We start from the raw sequence: 23,113 nt of genomic DNA, 5'->3' as shown, positions 1-23,113 counted from the left end.
ACTTTCCTCTTAGGGTAAGTTTAAGTAATTTAATGTGATAAGAGTCAAAGATAGCAAATCCATTGGTGGTAAACCTCTTTTTCTATTTTTTTGTAATTAAGTTCTTAAGGTTCTGTGAGTCCTTTCTACAATGGCCTGTCCACTAAAATTGTAAGGAATTCCCTTCAGATGTCTTATCTGTCATTCTTTACAAAAAATTCAAAAGTTTTGCTAACATAGCTGGCCCATTAGGTATTCCATTAGGAATACCCATCACTGAAAAACATTGTAAAAGAAAACTACAAACAGCCTTAGATTTTTGAGAAGACATAGGAATTGCCCACATAAACTGAGAATAAGTGTCCACCACAACATGAAGATAATGTTTTCTTGGCAATAAATCTGTTTGAGTTATATCCACTTGCCAAAGTTCATTAGACTGTAAGCCTCTTGGGTTGCTCCTGCTGTGTGAGTCTTTTTTGTTAACGGTGCACATATGTTGCAGTTTTCTACAATTTCTCTAGCTTGCCTCCATGAAATTTGGTAATTCACATGTAAACGGCGAGCATTTGTGTGTAGGGCTAAATGTTCCTCTACAGGTGATTTAAATATAGGCATTGCTAGCAAGTCAGCAGTTTTATTTCCTTGAGCCATCAGTCCTGAAGACCTGATTGGGCTCTAATATGCATGATGAAGATGGGCTCAGTTCATTTTTGAAGAAGCTGCTGTAATCGTTTAAGTAAGTTCTGTATGATTGAGTTATTAGCATTAAGGGAGGCAGTGGCTATTACATGACATAAATTTACCACATACAAAGAATCAGAAACTATATTTATGGCTTCAGATACATTTTCTAATAGGTAAATTAACGTTACTAATTCAACTTTCTGTGCAGATTTATATTGGTATCTATAGTCATATTAATGTTGTCTCTGGTTATTTCTCCTTTTCCATTTTGGGATCCATCGATGTAAAAAACCTTGGCATTGGGAATAGGGGAATCCCGAACAATTGAAGAAATAACAAACTGAGTTTTCTTTAAAATGTCCTGGCTGGATAATGGGAGGGTATTTCTCCTGTGAAATCTGAGAGGGCCCTTTGTAGAGATTCATTAAGAGGCAATATTGACTCAGTTTTCTTTTTTGGTATTGGCAAAACTATTATATCTGGGTCAAAACCTAGTAAAGATATAGATCTGAGTCTTGCTTTGATAATAATCTCTGAAATCAGTTGCAAGTAGGGGACAACTGGGTGAGGCTGTTTGTTATGTAAATACACCCATTCCAATGGTCCTGCTTGTTGCATCAAGGCCCCTGTGGGGGTTTCTATAGTAGGGAAGATTAACAGAAATACTTTTTCTCCTGGGATGAATCTTAAGAGAAATAATTTTTGTAATCTGCTCAAGAAGATGTCCAATTTATTTTTTGGCAGCTGTTGCTAAGTTTCTCGGGCTATCTAAAGCAGGGTCACCCTCCAAAATTTAGACAACTCTGCATTCAGGATTCTTAGTGCAGGGTGGAGCCAATTTACATCACCTAAAAATCATTAAGCGTTCTGAGGTTTTCTTTTTGATAGAATATTTTTGTGGACTTATTGATGTTCGGTCCAAAATAAAACCCAAATATTGATATGATGAATTCTCTGTTTTTTTTCTAAAGCTATTTTCAGTCCTGATGTTTGTAAACAGTCAATAACATAAGAGTATAAGTCCTGTAAATCTGTTTCAATGTTCATTGTGAGCAAGATATCATCTGTATAATGAAATATCATGGCTTGAGGAAATTTTTCACGAGCAGAGCTCAAAACCTGATCTACAAAAAAACTGGCACATGGTTGGGGAATTCAGCATGCCTTGGGGGAGAACAGTCCATTGGAAATGTCTGCAGGGATGGGTGTTATTGAGAGAAGGAACTGAGAATGCAAAACAATTTTTATTATCTGGGTGGATAGGAATATGGTAGAAGCAGTCTTTCAGATCAATTATAATTAGTGGCCATTCCTTTGGAATAACTACAGGTGATGGTAAACCAGCCTGCAATTTGCCCATAGGTATCATGGATAAATTTACAGCTCTAAGATCCATCAAAAGTCTCCATTTACCGGATTTCTTTTTTATAGTGAATATTGGTGAATTCCATTGAGAAAAAGATGGTTCAATATGTCCTAAACTTAGCTGTTCCTCCACTAATTCTGTCAGCACCTTTAATTTATCAGTTTTAAGGGGCCACTGACCTGTCCAAATTTGTTCGTCAGATTTACATTTTCTTTTTATTGATGCTGGTTTTTTTTATGGTAGTGGCCCCTACTAAAATTTTTGCGTTTTTAAATCAAGAGAAGGTTCGGGTTCTTCTGGAGCTAATGGGTTGTGGAATTCTTCTTTCTACTGTTTGTATAGGTCATGGCCCCCACGAAAGGTGGAGATGGGTCTGAAAGAGTGTGAAATGAAAGTAAGGACTGGAAAATTACAAGTAGAATGAGAACTCCCCACCTCACCCACCCTTTGAATGAGAACTCCCCACCCTTTGAATGAGAACTCCCCACCTCCCCACCCTTTGAACTGACCAAATGCCAGATAGCCAGATCTGGGCAACAATTTTTGGAAAGCCCCTAACCCACTTTAGATACACACATGTCGTCAGGGGAAGGGCATAGATACACACATGCCCCCAGGGCAGGACACAACCCCATCTGTTGCACATGATAAACAAGCTACCTCCTTCCTGGACTCTGACGAGTAACTTCTTCTATGGCATAAGATAAGAAAAATACCTCCTTCCTGACATGTATGTTTTTTATGATATGTATGGTTCTTGCCCTATATAAGCTTTGCTAAATTCTGGAACGGGACCGAATCTCCTCTACTCAACTCTGAGGTATGAGATTTGGTCCCAGCATGCTGGTGTGATTCTCTGCTCGAATAAACCCTCATGTGATAGCAGCAAGTTCGGTCTCTGAGTCTCTTTGGGTGTGCGCAGATCCTGAGGCTAGAGAGAGGGTCTCCCTGCGGGGGTCCTTCAGGTCCATGTGAGGTCTGATTATCACTTTTTGAATTTTTTTTTTTTTGGTTTTTGGGCCACACCTGGCGGTGCTCAGGGGTTACTCCTGGCTGTCTGCTCAGAAACAGCTCCTGGCAGGCACGGGGGACCATATGGGACACCGGGATTCGAACCAACCACCTTTGGTCCTGGATCAGCTGCTTGCAAGGCAAACACCGCTGTGCTATCTCTCCGGGCCCCACTTTTTGAATTTTTACTGAATTTTCTGAAGAGGCCAATTTTCTGGCCATTCTTTATCAGAAATTACAGTAACCTGAGCACCATATCTATCATGCCATCAAAGGGTTGCCCTTCCAAGTGAAGTTTGATCATTGGGTGTTCATCTTTAAATTTAGTAACCAGAGCCATGATTGGGTTTTGAGCAGCACCCGGATCTGTACTTCCAAAACCTCCAATTCGAGTCTTATCTGAAGTCCCAAATTTGACATAAGGCAATATTACTATCTGGGCAATTGCTTCTCCTTTTTTAAAGGTCCATGTAACTGGTATGGTAATAACTACAATGATTTCTCCCATAGAATCTGAGTCAATGACACCAGTGGTTACTGATAAACCCTTTATGTTGAGGGGACTTCTGCCAAGAATCAAACCCATAGTATCTGGGGGTGGCAGGCCCACAATGCCAGTTTCTAACATGTAAGGGCATGCTCCTGGGTAAATTGTAATGTCCTCTGGGCACAATATGTATAATCTGGCGCTCCTTATAATGATGAATTTTCTTGGGCTGGGCTTGGAAGGATTATTGTCTGTGAACTTTGCCCCTGATTTGGAAGGGCCTGGGGCGAGACCCTATGGGCATTTCCCTGCATTTTGTATGTGTGTCCTTGAGGAGCTGAATTTAAAAGAAGATGGCAATTCCTTCTGATATGCCCCTGTTTTCCACAATGGTAGGAGACGATTTGCCTCCTGGGGATTGTGTTGAAACCTCTTCTTAGGTTATTATCAATGAGATTTCTGGATCTGCAATCTTTCTCCCAGTGGTGACCCTTTTTGCATTTTGGGCAAAGACCTGCTTTATGGAAAGTGCTCTGTCCCCGAGGGAAGTAAGGCATCATTCCCTTGGTAACTGGGAAGGTTTGTACCGAGTTTAAGTGGGGTGGGGTTTGAGGTTCCCCATAGACATTCCAACAGGCATAAAGGAAATTATTCACATCTACCTTTTCATTTAATGTATTCACTACTAATCTACAGGCTGAATTTGCATTATGATAAGCCAAAGATTTTACTAGGAAGTTTCTCATCTCCTCATCTTCGACTTGTAACTTCAAAGCATCTTTAATCTTACCTACAAACTTTGCATATGGCTCATAAGGGCCTTGGGTAATCTTTAAAAAGTTTCCTCTACCAATGCTGTTAGAATCAATTTTTTTCCATGATGACAATGCAATATCCCTAATTAGATTTAAGATTTCTTTAGGTAAAGCTGCTTGTGTCTGAATATTTGCAAATTGATTTTTGCCATCAATAATTCATATGTTAGAGTAACACCTGACACTTGTTTTTTTCGTAACATCCAGGCTATATAATTTGGCTTTTACACCTTCTGAATAGTACATTTCCCATTCAGTTCGCTGTTTAGATGACAGGCATTTTTCAGCGATTCTTTTAAAATCATACAAAGTCCAAGATGAGTTATGACTCCAAAATTTTAGTAACTCCACACTGTATGGTGATTTTGGACCATACTCTTTGCATGCTTTTTTAAACCAATCTAATTCTTCCATCTGATAGGGTACATAGTTAGAAACATTTACCTTGTGTAAAGGGGATGAGGCCAGATTAGCAAAATTACTCTGAATAGAGCTCTTAGGCCATGCGTGTGGTTCATCGTCTGAATCTGCACTGTTGTGCAATTCAATTTTGTAAATAGAATCAGGCCTCACTTCTTGAATTAGCACCCGAGGTTGATCATTATCTGAGTCACTACTGTCATGCGATTCACTAGAATCAGGCTTAACTTTCTGATTTGTTTTTCTTCCAGCAAAAATTCCTATATTGTTGTTGGTGGGGCTGGGATCATCAGTCCGCACCTTGGTCTGAATTTTCGTCAGAAAGATTTCCTTATTATCCATACTGGTTTTAGCCTCACCATTTCTACACTTTCTATTTCCTAAATACCAGCTAATACCTATGCTCACAGTAACAAAGTGAGCCAACACAAAAATTCCATAAACTATGACGGCTGGAGACAATGCAATTTTCATTTATAATATAGACCACAACCATCCAACTGCAGTGATTGTCCTTAGATCAAAACCAATTAGTTTAAAGCAAAATGGAATAATCCACTTGTATAATAGAGAACCAATACCTAAGCAAAAAGGTGGCAGAATCCACCTCTTCAGGGGCTGACTTGCAACAATTTATTAATTAGAAATTTATCACTTAGAAATTCATCAAGATCGTGATATGACCCAACATTTGTTTCTAATTAGTCCTACATGGTCTCCAGATGTTGGTGCTCCTTGGGTGAAGTTCTTGGACGAGATGGTATCAGACCAGCAAGATCAGAATAAGTTAAAGTCAACAAATAAATTGGTTAAAAGTTGGTCTCAGGGAGGCTGGTGATGAAACCTGGACCTCTGTCACCTCAGAACATCAAGTATTATCTAGGTACTGAATAGAGAAAAAATACAAACAAAAACATTACAGGGATTGTATCATTTGCACATCGCAGAACTCCAAAGCTCATCATCTTTAGTATCCTCTTGGGGCAGCTGAGTTACCTCTGAGCATTGGTGAGAAAGAGAATCAGAGATGGTGCAGAAGACAGAGCACTGAAGAGGGTATCTATTCCTGTCTTTCCCAGTGACATAGGGTCTGTTTGAAAGTCTTTTCCTTGGTTTTATATATATGTCAATTATTTACCAAATTGAAAAAATTTTATTATTTCCATGTTTAAGTCAGGGGAGTTGTTTACCAGATGCTTTCTCATGAAACCCCTTCAGTTGCAATATTACAAAGCATGGTGTCTAAAGGGGAAAAGAAGATAGAAGAAAAAAGCAGGACTAATACCTGATACAGAAGCAAGGAGGATAGGAGAGGGTGTGGTGGAAAGGAAAATGGACATTGGTGATAGGAATTTTGCATTGATAAAGGGGTGGGTATAAGATATTATATGACTAAAACTCAACTCAATCTTGAACAGCTATTTTTTTCTGGCTTTTGGACCATACTTGGCAGCACTCAGGATTTACTCCTGGCTCAATCATAAACAAGTTTATAAATATGTATCTTAGGGTAGCACAGTGGGTATGATATTTGTTTTGCATGCAATCCAACCGTGTTTGATCTCTGGCATCTCATATGGTCCTCTGAGCCTGCCAGGAGTTATTTCTGAGTGCAGCTATAATGAGACGTTCGTGGGAGGTTGAGTTGAGGTTTGTTTATTCCACAGTTCCCAGGAGGGAAAGGGATATCTCATTTCCCCTATATGGGGAGGATAGAAGAAGCTGGCCTGGTAGTAATTCTCTGCAATAAGAAATCCACATAGGTATGAATGTTATAGCAGGTAAAAAAAAACTCACAATGCAAGCTGTTCACCCACAAGTCAGTTGTTCCACCATGTAGAACCACACAGAGCTAGGAATAAGCCCTGAACATTGCCTGATGTAGGAAAAAAAATAACTAAATAAAATTGACCTATAAAAATAAAGTCTCTAAAGACATCCCAAGATTTTGACTCCTCCTCTGCTTATTTCAAAGGGGAATACCATGATCACCTAGAACATAGTCTTTTTTGATACATCTGAAAATGAGCGTGTTTCCATACAAGAAGGGAAACATGTAGGATGCAGTATCTGCAGGGCCCAGAAGAGAAGGACATGCCAGGGAGGACTCAGCCTACAGCCTCAGGCTGTGACTTCTCCACGCAGTAATTTTATAAGGATAGAAATCAGGGGGTTCTGACACTCAAGGACACCCTACATACCTCAGGAGGGATTCAGCTGCTCCCGTGGCTTCTGCTTGGCATGTACCATTGGCTGTGCAGTAGCATCAGAGACCATTGAAATGGTAGTTAAAAGAACACCAAGCACAATCACTGTGCTTGGAAGTGCAAGTATAGTAGGTGATGTCCTTGTAGGAGAATGGATAGACGAAGTCGCTGGTCTCTGAACAATGGAAACAGGAGCCCCAGAGTAGGTGCACACAGTATGGAAGCAGTGTGCATGGGCACTGGGCCTGGGTTAGCCCAGTCCCCATATGCTTGCCCTCCCTTGTCTCCCACAGCCACACTGGTTGTTCCTTCCTTCCCCCAGTGCAGCAGAGAAAGAAATGAAATGTGGCAGATGCCAGAGTCTAACCCTGAAGACAAGTCAGTGGAGATCATAGCTAGTCCTCAAAGCTGTTCTGTCACCTAGTTTTCAATCTCCAAAGGAAAACATTGGGGACCTTCTTTGTACTCTCTGTCCACAGGTCCTGATCTACCACCACCAGCTCTGAGAATCTCTCTAAACTGTACAGAAGTGATACCAAACATGGCAGTACTTGTCTTGACAACACCAGAACTTTGTTTTGGAGGTCCCAAGCTAGAGAATGGTACACTGACCCTCCCTTCCAACTCTGTTCATAGGAGAAGAAACAGGGTGGATATATTTGGTGGTTCCCATGTGCAGTTGGGTGATCAACCTGTCTGGATTCTCTCTTCCCTGGCTCATAAGATGTCCCGTGGGTTTTATCATCTTTCACGTCTTAATGGGTCTCTCCCAGGAGTAATCTGTTCTAGCCTTGACTGTGGGTGTACCTATTTGAAACCCTGAGACCCACCCATTTCTGGGAGGGGTCTTGGGAACCGGATAGTAGGTGTAACCTTACCTGCGAGACCCTCCCATTCCTGGGAGGGGTCTTGGAAATGTTAGATAAGGCTTGAACCAAGGGAATTCGGCCCTTTTTGGCTCTTCACCCCTTTTGGCTCTTTGCCCTTTTTGCGCTGCTGTGCGCTCTGGCTTCTGGGTTTCTGTGTTCTGGTCTTTGACCAGCATGGAGCCCAAAGGGAAGATGGCTAACAGGAAATAAGATGCAGGGCTAGCAAAATATTGCTGTGCTTGAAAGGTTTTGAATAGGCCACACACGCGTGGTGGCTAGGGCTTGAATAAAGTTGTTGCTTCCTGACGCCTAACTGTGAGTGAGTGATTTCACCTGGGCCTGGGACTCGCCGACTGCATGGAGGTTGCAGAGCCACGTGGACTGGGATGGCACGGAAAGAAATCCACCGCCATCCAGCCCCATCATTAATTATTTAATGCAACACTTGACAATTTATTCTACTCATCAATGTAAATTTCCAGGGAACTCCCTAAAATAGCCTTCTATGTTCCCTTTTAAAAAATATTGATTTAAGATGGGTTGTGCCCATGTGTAGAAAATAAAAGGTTAGACCAATCTAGAGGAATAGAAAGAGAGTAGTGGGGCCGGGCGGTGGCGCTAGAGGTAAGGTGCCTCCTTGCCTGCGCTAGCCTAGGACGAACCGTGGTTCGATCCCCTGGCGTCCCATATGGTCCCCCAAGCCAGGAGTGACTTCTGAGCGCATAGCTGGAGTAACCCCTGAGCGTCACCGGGTGTGGCCCAAAAACAAACAAACAAAAAAAAAGAAAGAAAGAGAGTAGTGTAGAGGGTATAAAATTGGGGCAAGCATAGGGTACAAACCACTGGTGGAGAAAGATAGATATATTCTATAACAAACATCTATATTGTGGTGGTAGAAATAGTTGAGATTTATGGACTTAATGGCAAAGGAACTGTTCTAGAATCTGGCACCTTCCTGCACATGATGGGAATGTCCTAGAATTAGAGATGTTCTGGGAGGCATGAATAGGGGTGGGATGTCATTGGAATGCTTGGCCTACTCTGCACATGTCCTAAAATCCATCATTTGGGACAGATGAAATGGGATAATTTGGGGATGGAGAATGAAAATTCTACATCAAAGACTGTTGATCCACAGACAACAACAAGGAGCTATATTTCTGAAGGGAAGGTATGCAGACGTGGAAGGGTCTGGGTATCAACCAATTAAATGAGACTTTGTGGCCTAGGAGGACTTTTCATGCAGTAAGTAGACATAAACTAGAGTGAGTGAGCAAAAAATAGAGAGAACCTTGAGGATAGTGACCTGTGAACCCAAGGGAGGTGAATCAGTGGCAGAAGACTCCTACCAATTTCCAGAGGAGGGTAATATAGTGAAAAACCTGAAGACAAGAATGAACAATGGTAGGCAGTAATGGCATGACAGCATGGGAGGGCACTTGCTTTGCACATAGCAGAACCGAGTTGGGTTCCTGGCATCCAAATGTTCCCATGAGCACTGCCAGAAGTGTTTCCTGAGCACAGAGACAGGACTAAGCCCTGAGTATTGCCAGCTATGGCTCAATCTCTTGGCCAAACAAAGAACAACAACAACGGAAAGAAATAACTAAAGGTATAAAATACCAGGTCAGACAGATAGTACAGAGGACGGGGCATCTGTCTTGCATGCAACCCACCCAGGTTTGATCCCCCGCATCCCATATGGTCCCCAGAGCGTACTAAGAGAGATTTCTAAGCACAGAGCCAGGAGAAAGTCCTGAGCACCACTGGGTATGACCCAACCCCCTGGTCAAATACAAGCAAACAAGCAAAGTGAAACAAATAAACAGAAAAAAATCCCACAACTATCTAAATAACAGACCATGCAAACAATTCATTCCTTTCCTGTTTCTCCTGAAATCTCATTGTAGCCTCCCAGGTCACCTCCTCTCTACTTCTTCCTCCATATCTTCTGGTCTCACCTGAATTTAGCCTAGAGATACAAAAAAGCAAAGTCACCAAGGTCCCCAGCAGCCCTGTAACTGTCACCTTCAAAATTCCATTCCAATGCCTGCAGAGTCTAGGAGGTTCTGTGCTCCAACACTGTCCCTCCTACTCAGGGCAGGTTCAGGGCATGCTGTCTCCCCAGGGTATCATTGATCAAGGGACTTTCAGAGAAGCCTGAGATTTAAAAATCCAGATTCAGTGCATGCAAAGCAGGTTCCTGTTGTACTATCTCCCCATTCTTTTTCTTAATATTTTATATTGTTTTTATTTTCTGTAATTTCTATAGTCTTACTTCTAATTTCTCCCAAGACCAGAGTATTTAACTGTGGTCAAATTCTTCTCAGGACAAAAAGTGGCCTGAGCACAGGGCAGTGAAGCTGAAATGGAGTAGAAAGATGTTGAGAGTTGGGGGGTGGGGTGGGGAGGACCTCAGCAGACAGTCCCTCTGGCATCCACAGGAATGTGGCAGCCAGGGGAAAATTCTCACTTCACCAGTTGCCATCTTTCAGGATCTATGCTTCTAAGTATCTATGTACCATCTATCTACCTACCTACCTACCTACATATTTATCAATATATCTATATATGTACATACCTATTCATCTATCTACCTATTTATCTACCTTCTTACCTGCCCTTTTCTCTTTCTTCCTTTCTTTCTTTTTTCTTTAATTCTTTTTCTCTCTCTTTCTTTCCTTCTTCCCTTCTTTTTTTAATTTTTTTCTTCCTGGCTTCCTTTCTTTCACCATACCCAGAACTCAGGAATCACTCCTGGCTGGCTCAAGGGACCATATGAGACGCCAAGTGTTGAACCCAGCCTAGCTGCATTTAAGGCAAACACAGTCCCCGCTGTTTAGCCCCAGAGAAGCTCTATCTATATTAGTCCTGAATCAATGAGTTAGGGTCAGGTTCTGCAGGGCATGGGGCCACAAACACACTCATAAACAGAATTGGGTCAGGGTTCCAGGAGAGAGGTGAGTGGGACTGGTGAAGGTGCAGCCCTTCACCTTGTGTTGTGTATGTAAATATTTTAGGGGATTATTATGTTACTGACCCTACTCTGATCAGTGATTGTGCCCTACCCTAGGGTGTGACCTGGCATTCTGCCCCCACCCTAGGGTGGTACCTAATTCTGCTTCCATCATTGGGTGGTATCTGATCCCACCATTGGGTGGTACCTGATTCTGGGGGATAAAAACAAGGGTCTGTGGAAGGCGAGAGGCTTTTGGCAGAAACTGATGCTGAGGCTTTGGACTTCAGTCTTGTCCTCCGAATAAAGCTAATATTTCCACCAGCCTTACTGTCTGCGAGCTGTTTACCCGCTGTTTCACCTCAGAACCATCAGCTAGACAGGGTGGCAGACGCGTGCTTCGAGCTGAAGGGGAAAGACCTCATTCATCCCTCCATCAGTCAACCTCTTCAGGGGCTGACTTGCAACAACCTTGGGTCCTTGCTAACCTTGGGTCTTTGCTCAGGAGGAGACAGATTCTCATTATGGGTTTTGTTGTTACCAAGAAAGATGTATGGGTCTCTGGAGAGAGAGAGAGAGAGAGAGAGAGAGAGAGAGAGAGAGAGAGAGAGAGAGAGAGAGAGAGGAGAGAGTTTTCAAACGGCCTCTCTTCTGGCTGGAATAGAAGATTCTATATTTGAATGTTTTAACATTTGCTCCATTTTTTTTGTTTATCCTTTGTTAATTATTTCACAAGATTTATGGCCATTCATTAATTCACTGCACGCTTTGAACTTACATCTCATTTGTACTGGGAAAGTAAAATGCAACAAAAGCACATTTCATGCCAGAAAATTAAAATATTAATCACACACTCAGAAACATTCAGAAAAACCATTTAACCTGGGCCCTGTGGGCAGACAAGTAGGCTTGGTATGAACCCGCATAGTCTCTAATAAGGAGAACACTCAGAGAAAAGTCAAGTGCTGAAGAAGGGACGCAAATAGAATAGTTAGTCTCTAAGGAAAAGTGTAAAAGAGATTGAAGCTTTAGGGAGCATCATGATTCTATGAATAATAGAAAGAAGATTATGAAAATAATCATTGGACCAGAACAATAGGACAGTGAGCCGTGGGTTTTGCTTTCATGCAGCTGACCTGGGTTTGATCCCAGGCAGCCCCAGAACTATCAAGAGTGATTCCTGCACACAGAGCCAGGAATAAGTCCTGAGCACCCCTGGGTATGGCCTCAAAGTCAAAGATACAGATAAGCAAAAAGAATACAGACCTAGTGGAACTTCTGAAGTTTTTCTAGGACCAGATGAGAGTCACAATATTTATATCTCCAATGATACCAATTATTAGTGATTAATATAATTATTCATTAATAAATTGTTCATTGATCTAATTGATGTTTAATAAACTAGTTATTAATACTTAACAGTTAATCACACTGGTAATTATATTTACATTATATGGAAGCATCTACTATTAGGTTCTAAATAATGTTATACAAAATACGTTATTTGCATAACATATAACTGTTATGTTGTAAGTCATATTATACAATATATAATAATTAATATTATATAATTAGTTGTTATTATTAGAGTTTGGGGTGTACAACAGCCACACTCAAGGGAAATTCCTGGTTCTAAGTTCAGGAATGATCCCTGGTAGTACTCAGAGCACCACATATGGTACACATATCCATTCCCAAATGTACCCCTTGTATGGATCCTTGAATCCAAACAAGGCCACCAGGTGGGCTGAGTCTATGGTTAGCACATTTTACATTATTCTGTTACTCTACCAACCGTGTGAAAATTCCCTATTAATTAAATGGAATTTATTCTTTGGTTTTGGGGCCACAATCAGCAGTGCTCAGGGGTTACTCCTGGCTCTAGTTCAAGAATACTTCCTGGGGCCACAGAGGTAGCATGGAGGTAAGGCATTTGCAGAAGGATGGTTGTGCAAATCCCGGCATCCCATATGGTCCCCTGAGCCTGCCAGGAGAGATTTCTGAGAGTAGAGCCAGTAATAACCCCTGAGTGCTGTCAGGTGTGACCCAAAAACCCAAAAATAAATAAATAAATAAATAAATAAATACATACATACATACATACATACATAAATAAATGAATAATTCCTGGGAGTGCTCGGGGTACTATATGGGATGCCAGCTATAGAACCCAGGTCAGCCATGTGCAAGGAAAACACCCTATTTTACAGTGCTATCACTCCAGCCCTTTCATTTTATTTTGGATTTGTAGGGTCCGTAGCTGGCAAAGTCACTGACTCTGTGCTTAGAAATGACCCCAAGAAGTACTCAGGGGATTCTGTGGGACTGAAGATTTGAACTGGGTCACTGCCGCTGTTGTAAGGTAGGCACCTTACTTTTGTGTTAGCTCTCTGGCAGCTTTTAAACAACTTCCTTCACTTAAATTTGCAAAATTGGTTCTAATAATGTTTCACAGTTTATCATCAAGTGGCCAATCAATAGGATATCAATGGTGGCTTTTAACATTGGGAAGAGAGAAAACTCATCTGCCGTCTTTCCTTATCATCTTCTGGACTCCTCTCAGCTTCACAGTCCCTAATACAATGGAAGCAGGTTTTTGGAGGTAGACCAGTTGTCCCAGGAGGGAGGCAGGGGATTGTGCTTCTTGGAGTAAGAGATGGTGATCAAACATTGATCTCTCATCTTTATTTCCCCCAGAATATTCCTTAATATAATGTTGTTAGTTCCTGGAGATAGACCGGTTTTCCCAGGAAGAGGGCAAAGAATTATGCTTCTCAGGGGTAAGAGACAATGACATTGATCCATCTTCAATTTTCTCAGAATATTTCCAAATGAGATTTCATGTTCTGAAGAGACCAAAGCTCTTGGGATTCATCACACACTCTGACCCCTGATCTCTTTTTCTCTGAGTATTGACCATGACCTCTTTTTTTTCCCAGGGGATAAGTCTTTTCTGTGAGCCCCAGATTCAAGCAAGAAGGCAAGTAAGTCAACAAGACACAGGGTCTTCTTCACGTGCTCACATACAAGGAAACAGTGGGAGGTGGAGCTTGAAAAACTTGAAAAAGGCTGAGAGGGAAGAATCTGCCAAGGACATGTGCAGGGGATCCCAGAGAGGCAGAACCAACTATAGGGAATTCAGAGAGTTGTCAGCCTATAGCCCGTCAAGAGCTCCTGGCCACTCTCTGTAAGCTCGAAGTAACAGAATCTACTGATCATTACAGACCCTGGGAAGAAGCATAGTGAATGAAGCCTGATGAATCAACTCACAATGCTGAGAGGAGAGGGCAGGACCCAGACTTGGCCCTTTAATATGGACATTAGCTGACCCAGCAAGACTCTATCTTACTCGAGAAATTTTTTAATATATTTACTTAAACACCTTGATTACAAATATGATTATAGTTGGGTTTCAATCACATAAAGAACACCCGCCTTCACCAGTGCAACATTCCCATCACCAATGCCCCCATCTCCCTCCTCCCACTCCCCTCCTGCCTGTATTTGAGACAGGCTTTCTACTTCCCTCATTTATTCACATTGTTATGATAGTTGTCAGTGTAGTCATTTTTCTAACCGCACTTCTAATATAATTCTCTGATCCTAATTGCCTTAGGTTTGTCTGACTAAAAATTTTTGACTGAAAAAAAAAATACCATCATAGCCATCTTTATTTATAATTGTGTGAAACATACAAGCATGCTTTATTTCCAAAGCTGATTTGCCAGTAAAATCAATGAACAGGACAGAGGTCAGTGTTGACTATGTTCTGAAAACTACAGAGTTGATCAGGGCTCCAGGATGAGATCAAAGATTTTAAACAATCACACACATATATACACACCAGGCATGCAATGGTGTGAAAGCAAAACAGCGATTCACATCTGTATGAGATCCTGAACATTATTGGATGTTAGTTCCATGGGAACAGCTCTGAAGGAAGATCTTTCATCTTCTCCTGGTATACTTTATCAAAGGTTTCTGCTTGGGCCACTGTGAGGTGATTTTTCCAGTCCCCAGTAACACCTGACGAGAAATAAAGGAGAGACACAGGTTAGGTTATTGTCACATCTACAAAATCAGGCATCTCCTGGCCCAGATATAACACTTAACTCTACCAGATCCTGATGCAGAAAAGGACAGTTAAATACCTCACTTGGGTAAACATGTGGGCATGCAATGATGGTTAAAGACCCTTTCCTTTCTTTCTCTTTGTTGGTTTTGGGTCACACCTGGCATTCTCAGGCTTGACTCTTGGCTTTGTGAGCACATCTGGTCAGATTCATGCAAGGCAAATGACTGGTGCCCTGTACTATCTCTCCAGCCCCTCCTTTTCTTTTTAAAGAATGGAAATTTATTTGCCCCTGATTAATCTCAGTCTAGAGGTGGAAATTTCCAGATTTAGATGTCAGAATCTTTGAGGTGTTTTGGGAGTTTACTCCCATTGGTGGGATGTGCTTTCTTAACATTCTCTCCTTGTGCTCACCTGTATCTTACTGCTTATATGGGTATTATGTGGCTTTATACAGCCATGTCAGTTTAGGGCTTGTTTTTATAAATAAACAAATAAACTTTTTAACTAAATTCTCATGAGATACACAGATATTAAATTTTTTGTGATCGAGTTTTGGTCATAAAATGTCTAAAGTCTGTCCCTTCACGGGTGCATATTTCCTGTGACCAATACCCACAACTTCCCTTCCATTCTACTCGCTTGCCTGCATCCCTGGCAAACAATTTTCTTCTGTCTGTCTCTCTCTCTTCCTTTTCTTCTTTAAGATACTGTAATTTGCAAAATTGTCACAAAAGAAATATCATGCCTATCACTTTCTCTCCTTTCAGCACTCAGTTCTTGTTCAGAGTGATTGTTTCCAACTTTCATTGTTCTAAGGGATCCTTTGTCTGTTAGGGCTGATTCTTTTTTTGTTTGTTTGTTTTTGGTTTTTGATTTTTGGGTCACATCCGGCAGCGCTCAGGACTTATTCCTGACTCTACGCTCAGAAATCGCACCTGGCAGGCTTGGGGGACCATATGGGATACCGGGATTCAAACCACCATTCTTCTGCATGCCAGGAAAACTCCCTACATCCATTCTATCTCTCCGGCCCCTAGGCTGAATCTTAATGCTTCATATTGATAATGACTTCTTAAATGCTTTGCCTCCAAATACAGTTCTGAAGTTCTGAGTCAGGGGTTAGGCATTCACTAAACTTTCAAAGACAAAAATTAGACTGAGGGAAGTTCTCCTTCCACTTTGCCCAAGAGTAGTGTCCTTCCCACACACAAAGTACCAGACTGTCACCCCAGCTGTCCATACACTCCAATCCTCAATAGCATCAGCCCTGACCTGTGAGTAAAGTTGTATTTCCAAAATGCAGTGGTATGAACTACAGAATGTAAATCCCTATACCAAGGGAAAGAACCATAATCAAGTCTTGGGCCTCAGCAAATCTACTGTTTGTTGTGAAAACTAACACACAGGAAAACACAGCACAGTAAATAATAATGATTACAAGAGTCTAGGAAAGTCCCCTGTTAACAAGGCCATCAGAGTGACACTCCATGACCCCATGGCCCTGGGTGACAGCCCGACTAGGATGAATATTAAGATGATTTGTTTTCTCCATTCTATGACACACCATTTTGGATAGATTTAAGCAAAAGGTTTTGCCTATGCTATTCTTCTTTATATCCTGGAAACTCTTTATATTGAGTCCAAGGATGGATAAAACAGTGTATTTTATATAGGGACTTTGCAAAGTCTTTTCTGGTTTGTTTCATTTTGTTTTGTGGTCCCACTGGTGGTATTCAGGGGTTTCTCAGGAATCACTTCTGGGGTGCTCAGGAAACCATATGGGATGCCAGGTCAGCCTCATGCAAGGCAAATGCCCTTCCCACAGTCCTATTGCTCTGGCCATCTTACAAAGACTTAGAGAAAGATGGGCTTTTAGCCAAGTGAAAAATTTGTCCTTTTCTATGATAAAATACATTCCTTGAGATATTTTCTTGTTCAAGAGAGTTAGCAATACTAATCCCCAAAGGGGTTACTAACACTCGACCATCTCCCTAGGTTGATTTTCCTTTCACAGGTCATTCAGGTGGGAATTCACCTGCACTCTCTCTGTAGGACAGGCCTGATTGAAGAGATCGGTAGATGGAACTCACACAACTCAGATGCTTCCCAGTAGCTAGAATAAGCTTCAGCCAGTGTTTGGAGTCATAGATTATGACTATGAGAGAATTTCTCCCATATAGTTCATGGGAGAGGACCAGTGGTTGATGGATGATGTATATGAGTGAATTCAGTCACTTTCTGGACCCAAGCTTAGTGTTCTATTTTACAGCAGAGAATTTTTCTCTTACCTTTTCTTAATACGGGAGATACTTTTATATTTAAAACGCTCTCCTCAATGAAGGAATAGTTGGACATATTATTATTTTCTATGGCCTGGAAGGAACTGTTCTCAATGACTAAGTCTATGGCTTCCAGTCCTAATTCCACACCCAGGAATTGGCTTATCTTCTTCACAGTGTTTTTCAGGTCCTGGAGGAAAACCACAGAAGAGCAAGGACTGGAGAGAGGAAGATTGCTGAGAGCAGATAAGAGGGAAAAAAGCCACCCAGGGAGAAAGAGAGGAGTAACTGTGCAGCCTTCAAAAGCAAAAGACCTAGTGGCAGGCAACTAAGGACTGGCACATTAGTACAATGTTGAAAAGGTGCTAGATGCTATGACCAAGAACAATGCCAGGGAAGTGTTGACAAAGTTTTAAGAGTCCAATTGTTAATCTTGTGATTCCATCAAGTAAAACTGAGTCCAGAACTACCTCTGACTAAGGATACCATACATTTATTTATAGTGTCTTTCTGCATGCAGTGCTTGGCACCTACAGGGAACCAGCAGAAGACAAGAAGTGTGTATGGATCTGTGGAAGGACTTTACTGGAATTAATGGACAATTCCTCTCAGTGTCCTGGTTAAGTTTCACAAGAAAATTGACAGCTTTAGAAATAGCTGTCAAGAAGATTGTGTAGGTTACTGGAAGGCTCTCCACTCTGCCCCCTCCCAAGAATGAGTTAGTTGGACTCGGTATCTAAAGTAAATGCATGTGTTAGGAAGTTACTGGTGGGAGTTGAAAGATCCCAGATATGGGATGGTGGTGCTGAGAGGCAGGTGGAAGGGTAGAAGCCTTTGTTTTTCCTCCAATTTTTCAGTGACAGAACCCAAAAGCTATCCATGGGTCAATCTTCTGGATTTCCACCCTTTCCTCCCATGGGTTGGCTTAGCTCAGTACTTGCCCAAGCCAGATAATTTCTTCTTTCTCTTTAGTGGATATTTTATTACTTCTGTCATCCTTCTGGGAAGTCACACAGCAGGTTGCATCCTGTATTCATTTTGGGATGTATAAATTAATTGCTTCCATACATTCTTACCCAATAAGTAGTACCCCCTGCTGTAATAAAGAAGGACCCAATGTCCTTGTGACTATTCTGTATTCGAGTCTCTGGGCAATAAGAAGATACCTTTCCATGCTGTAAAAGAGGCACAGGTAAGAGTGTGGAGTCTGAGGAGTGTCCCCAAGTGGGACACCCTGCCACTAGCTGTTCTCACACTTGGTGACCTGCCATATGCCTCTGCTCTGCAGCGAAGGTAGTTGGATACACAAAGGAGGAGGAAGAGGAAGAGGATGAAGGAAGAAAGGTGTGGGTACGATGGGGGAACAAGAGTTTACCCTTTGCAGCTCCTCATAGCTCAGCAGCAGGAAGTTGTCACGCTCTCTCATGGATAGCCAGCCGTGGACATGGTCAAACCATGATCCATAGGGCACTGCAGAGAGGGGGAGGTAAAGAAAATAGTGGGTCACTCCATGGTAGAGGGGGAACCCCACATATAAAATCTCAGTGAATTATTATTATTATTATTATTATTATTATTATTATTATCGATGACTTGTCTGTTTACTCTGTATTCTCCTTGTGTTCACTGAAAGTCTCTACAGAGTTCCCATCTTGGCAGCCAATTTTTTGGTGCAAACACAGAACTACATGGATCTTGAACATATTGTCTCTCTTCTCCCTTTAACTATTGCCACGGGAGTTATTTTCCTTGGAAATGTCCTCTCTATCTCCTAATCTAAGACTTTTCCTATGATAGAACTCCAGCTTTCCTGTGTATTCATGAGATAGATGACGAGGCTTTCCAAGTGGTATTACACAAGACCTTCTCATACATGTTTCCTTGAGCAATGCCTTTTCTTGGATTTCATGAATTGTCAGAATGTCAAGTCTCTCCAAAAGTTATCTCTGAATGTGTTCTTCTTTCTCTGTTGGGGTGTTAGGGCCACACCCTGAAGTGCTTAAGGGACTATGTCCAAATCTGCACCTAGAGGTGATTTCCTGCAATGCTCTGGGAACAATGTCTCAGAGCCAGCAATCGTATCAGACCTGGTCACACGCAAGGCAAGTTGCTTACCTGTTGTAGTATTCTCCTCTGGCCCTGAAAGCACTGTAAACCCAGTGGTTTGTAGATTATGTCTGAGCACTTTTAATAAAAAAAAATGGTGGGAAAAATTGAGGCCGGAGAGATAGCATGAAGGTAAGGCATTTGCTTTGCATACAGAAGGTCGGTGGTTCGAATCCTGGCATACCATGTGGTGCCCCGAGCCTGCCAGGAGCAATTTCTGAGCATAGAGCCAGGAGGAACTCCTGAGTGCTGCCAAGTGTGACCCAAAAACTAAAAAAAAATGGTGGAAAATCATGATCACTGCAAGTGCTACTTGATCCAGCTCTCATATGAGAATGAGCTTCAAGAAAGACTATTTTTTAGACCAAATTTGAACCAAACTCTTAATTATATCTTGTAGATTACTCCAGTAAATCTTATGGAGCCTGACACATGAATGGTCGCTTCTCTCCTTCCACAACAAATTGAAGGCACAAAAGTCCCTCTGAGCAGTTTGTTTACAGTAGCCAATTGTCGGTTTACAACTTGGTTTTATAACTGTCAATGTCTATACAATAAATTTTGAGAGCATTGAAAAACTAGTTCTTGTGGCCTAATTGATAGCACAGCAGTAAAGCATTTGCTTGCACGTGCCCCACCCAAAACATACCCAGGTTTGATTCCCAGCATCCTATATGGTCCCCCAAGCCTGGCAGGACTAATTTCTGAGTGCAGAGCTAGCAGTAACCCTTGAGTTCTGCTCTGTATGGCACAAATAAAAAATGTGTTCTAAAAGCACGAGTGAAGGAACCGACCTTCTACTTTAATCTCATATTTTAGTAAATAAAGCTCTTTACTGAACACACATGTTTATGTAGAATTGTCTACAAGTAAGAGTAGCCTATCAGGATTTTGTCACAGTTGTATCAGGCAAGATATGATTAATATTTCTCTGGAGTGTTAGAGCAAGGAGGGTGTTTTTCTTTCTTTTTTTTTGGTTTTTGGGCCACACCCTGTGACGCTCAGGGGTTACTCCTGGCTATGCGCTCAGAAGTTGCTCCTGGCTTCTTGGGGGACCATATGGGACGCCGGGGGATCGAACCGTGGTCCGTCCTAGGCTAGCGCAGGCAAGGCAGGCACCTTACCTCCAGCGCCACCGCCCGGCCCCGAGGGTGTTTTTCTTGCACGTGGTCAACCTAGGTCAACCTTGAGCATTGCCAGGAGTGATTCCTGAGCACAGAGAGTCAGGTATAAACTCTGTACACTGCTGAGTGTGTCCCCAAAGCAAAAGCAAACAAAATAAAATAAAACAAAAGGCAAGGTCAATTCAGAAAAAAACACTACTGGATTATTTATAGGGCATATACAGATGCCAAACCCAGACAACAGTCACATGATTTCTGGGAAGAATGACCTACATTCATATGTCTGGGTAGCAAGCAAGTCAAATGACATGAAGAATTATTGAGGGAAGCAAACTTATGAGGGAAGTCACAAAATTAATGTGACTCTGGAGTAAATTAACTTAAATATAGTACCTTCAGATATGACTGAGAGGAAGAAGAGAAGGAACTTTTCATTTATGCTGAAGAAATAAGAGGATAACCTAATGCCATCCCCTGCCCCCTTGACAGAAATGTCAAGCTCCATGAATGCTCCATGAATTCAGTTCTATGAATGAAATCAAAGAATATAACCAGCCAAGTCCTCTCAAGTGAAATAAGGCCATAGGATTGAAACTCTGGGTCTTATTTTTTGGAAGGTATTTGGGTTGAGCCTTCACTCCACACATACACCCCGCCATCAGAAAATCCAGAAGACCCCAAGCTCATGGCCACTATATTCCCAGCAGAAAAGAGGCCCAGATCCTCCACCAACCTCCAAAAGATAATTACCCCCAGTACTTTCAAAGTAGGCTGGTCTTGGCTGAACTACAGCAGCCCAACACCATCCCTACACTCTGCAATAGAAAGGGCTCAACTCCTCATCTTAACCTTATTAAACTGCCAAGTCATTACATTTGTTTCATATCTATAGATCTTGGATCATGTGACCATTTGACACCTGAAAATTTTATAGTGATGTCATCCCAGTAGTATCATAGGAAATTTGATGGGAAGTTTCATAGAAATCTATCAAGCTCAGAAAGCTTAAATAGTAACAGTAAAGGAAGGGTTGACTAGCATGAATCAAAATCCACTGACTTTAGTAACACATAAAGAGAGACAACAATTCTTTCTAGTTGACCCTTGCTATCTAAGTTTTGATAATTCCATTTTTCTTTGTATTGTAATAGTGCTATAAATTAAACCTGTCTGTGCCTGCTTGGACACAGGCTAGGGTGGTAGGTGGGAGACCAGGGACACTTTTGAAGCACAAGTCACATTGGTGGTGGAATTGGTATTTGAATATGTAATGTCTGAAATAAACATATCATAAAAAACTTGGTAAATCAGTCTTTTAATAAAAAATTAGGGGAGACAAATGAAGTGATAGAGAAGTAATGACAAGTGTGTTCAGTAAGAAAATGAAACAGGTGTTTTCACCTGTTTCATGAACAGATTTGTTCATCTCAGAAACAAAACTAATGTGATGGTTTGATGTTGTAGATGAATAATTAAAGGACTTTATACTGAAATATCTCTGGCCTTGCACTGGGAAAGTGACACACACCTAAATATGTCTCTAAGGCAGGGGTCCTCAAACTATCCCTCAGACTGTTGGAGGACCAGACTATAGTACAAACAAAAATTATGAACAAATTCCTATGCACACTGCATATATCTTATTTTGAGTGAAGAAACAAAATGGGAACAAAAACAATATGTTTGAGGACCACTGCTAAGAGAATGTTTTCAGTTGGACCTTGGCACAAAGGAACTCCTCCTCTTTTGTTGTCCAAAATCGATACTCATGAGTGAAATCTTGCTTTGCATCAGCCCCCTCACCTGTATCATTTTCCTCACGTCAGATCTCATCTATCACAAGAGTAAGAATGAAGACAGTGTGTATTATCTGTGGACCCCAGTCAGACCCATATAATATCACTCTTATAAGTCTATTTTGTTTTGGGGCCACATCTGGCTGTGCTCAGGAGTTCCTTCTAGCTCTGCACTCAGGGATCATATAGGGAGCTCTATTGGATTCTGGGGATCAAACTTGGGTCAGCCATGTGCAAAGCAAACACCCCACACACTATGCTATCAATATGGCTCTGATAAGTCTATGTTTATAGTTATCTTATATCATGCTAACTTGGGTTTTTAGATCTTACTGGATTTGTTTCTAATTCATCAGTATTGTAATCAGAATGACCAGCATAATTAGGGGTCAGTACTGCTTATCCTAGCACCCACAGACGCATCTTTGGTCCATACCCTGTAGATAAGTGGAGATTCTGGTCATGTGTCTCTAAGGAAAATGTAGTAGTCTCAGAATAAGGAAGTCTGACAAATATGAACATAAAACTTTTAAGTCTTGTTAAAAGTGGAATGTTGGGGCCAATGCAAAAGTACAGTGAGGATGGTGTTTGCCTTCCATTCAGCTGACCTGGTTCAATACCTGGTAACCCATAGGGTCTCCTGAGGACTTCCAGGAGTAAATTCTGAATGCAGTGCCAGGAGTAATCTCTGAGCACTGCAGGGTGTGGCAAAAAATAAAACAAACAAACAAACAAACAAACAAAAATGAAATGTCGACCAGAAAGGAAAATTCCAATCAATTAATAGATAAAAAAAAATCAATGAAATTTATACCCTGAAGAAACTTTTGTATCCTGTTCATGAGGTATAAGTGAAATAAAGGGATGTAGCATAAATATTATTTGAGACATGATTTTAGCTGACATTTTAAATATTATTCAGATATATAATAAACA

At 41.4% G+C, this 23,113-nt stretch overlaps 1 protein-coding gene across 1 annotated transcript in view; it reads right to left on the bottom strand.

Annotated features, from left to right (window-relative positions):
- LOC126027521 (sulfotransferase 2A1-like) overlaps positions 1-23,113 on the bottom strand; it is a 158,705-nt gene that overhangs the window by 34,715 nt on the left and 100,877 nt on the right. The window contains exon 3 of the mRNA XM_049786513.1: positions 18,527-18,621. Within this exon, the coding sequence (XP_049642470.1) occupies positions 18,527-18,621 (95 nt within the window). The remainder of the gene's footprint in view (positions 1-18,526; positions 18,622-23,113) is intronic.

Source organism: Suncus etruscus, chromosome 14 (genome assembly GCF_024139225.1).
Source record: "Suncus etruscus isolate mSunEtr1 chromosome 14, mSunEtr1.pri.cur, whole genome shotgun sequence".
Classification (NCBI taxonomy): Eukaryota; Metazoa; Chordata; class Mammalia; order Eulipotyphla; family Soricidae; genus Suncus; species Suncus etruscus.
This window is presented reverse-complemented; position numbering and strand designations above follow the sequence as displayed.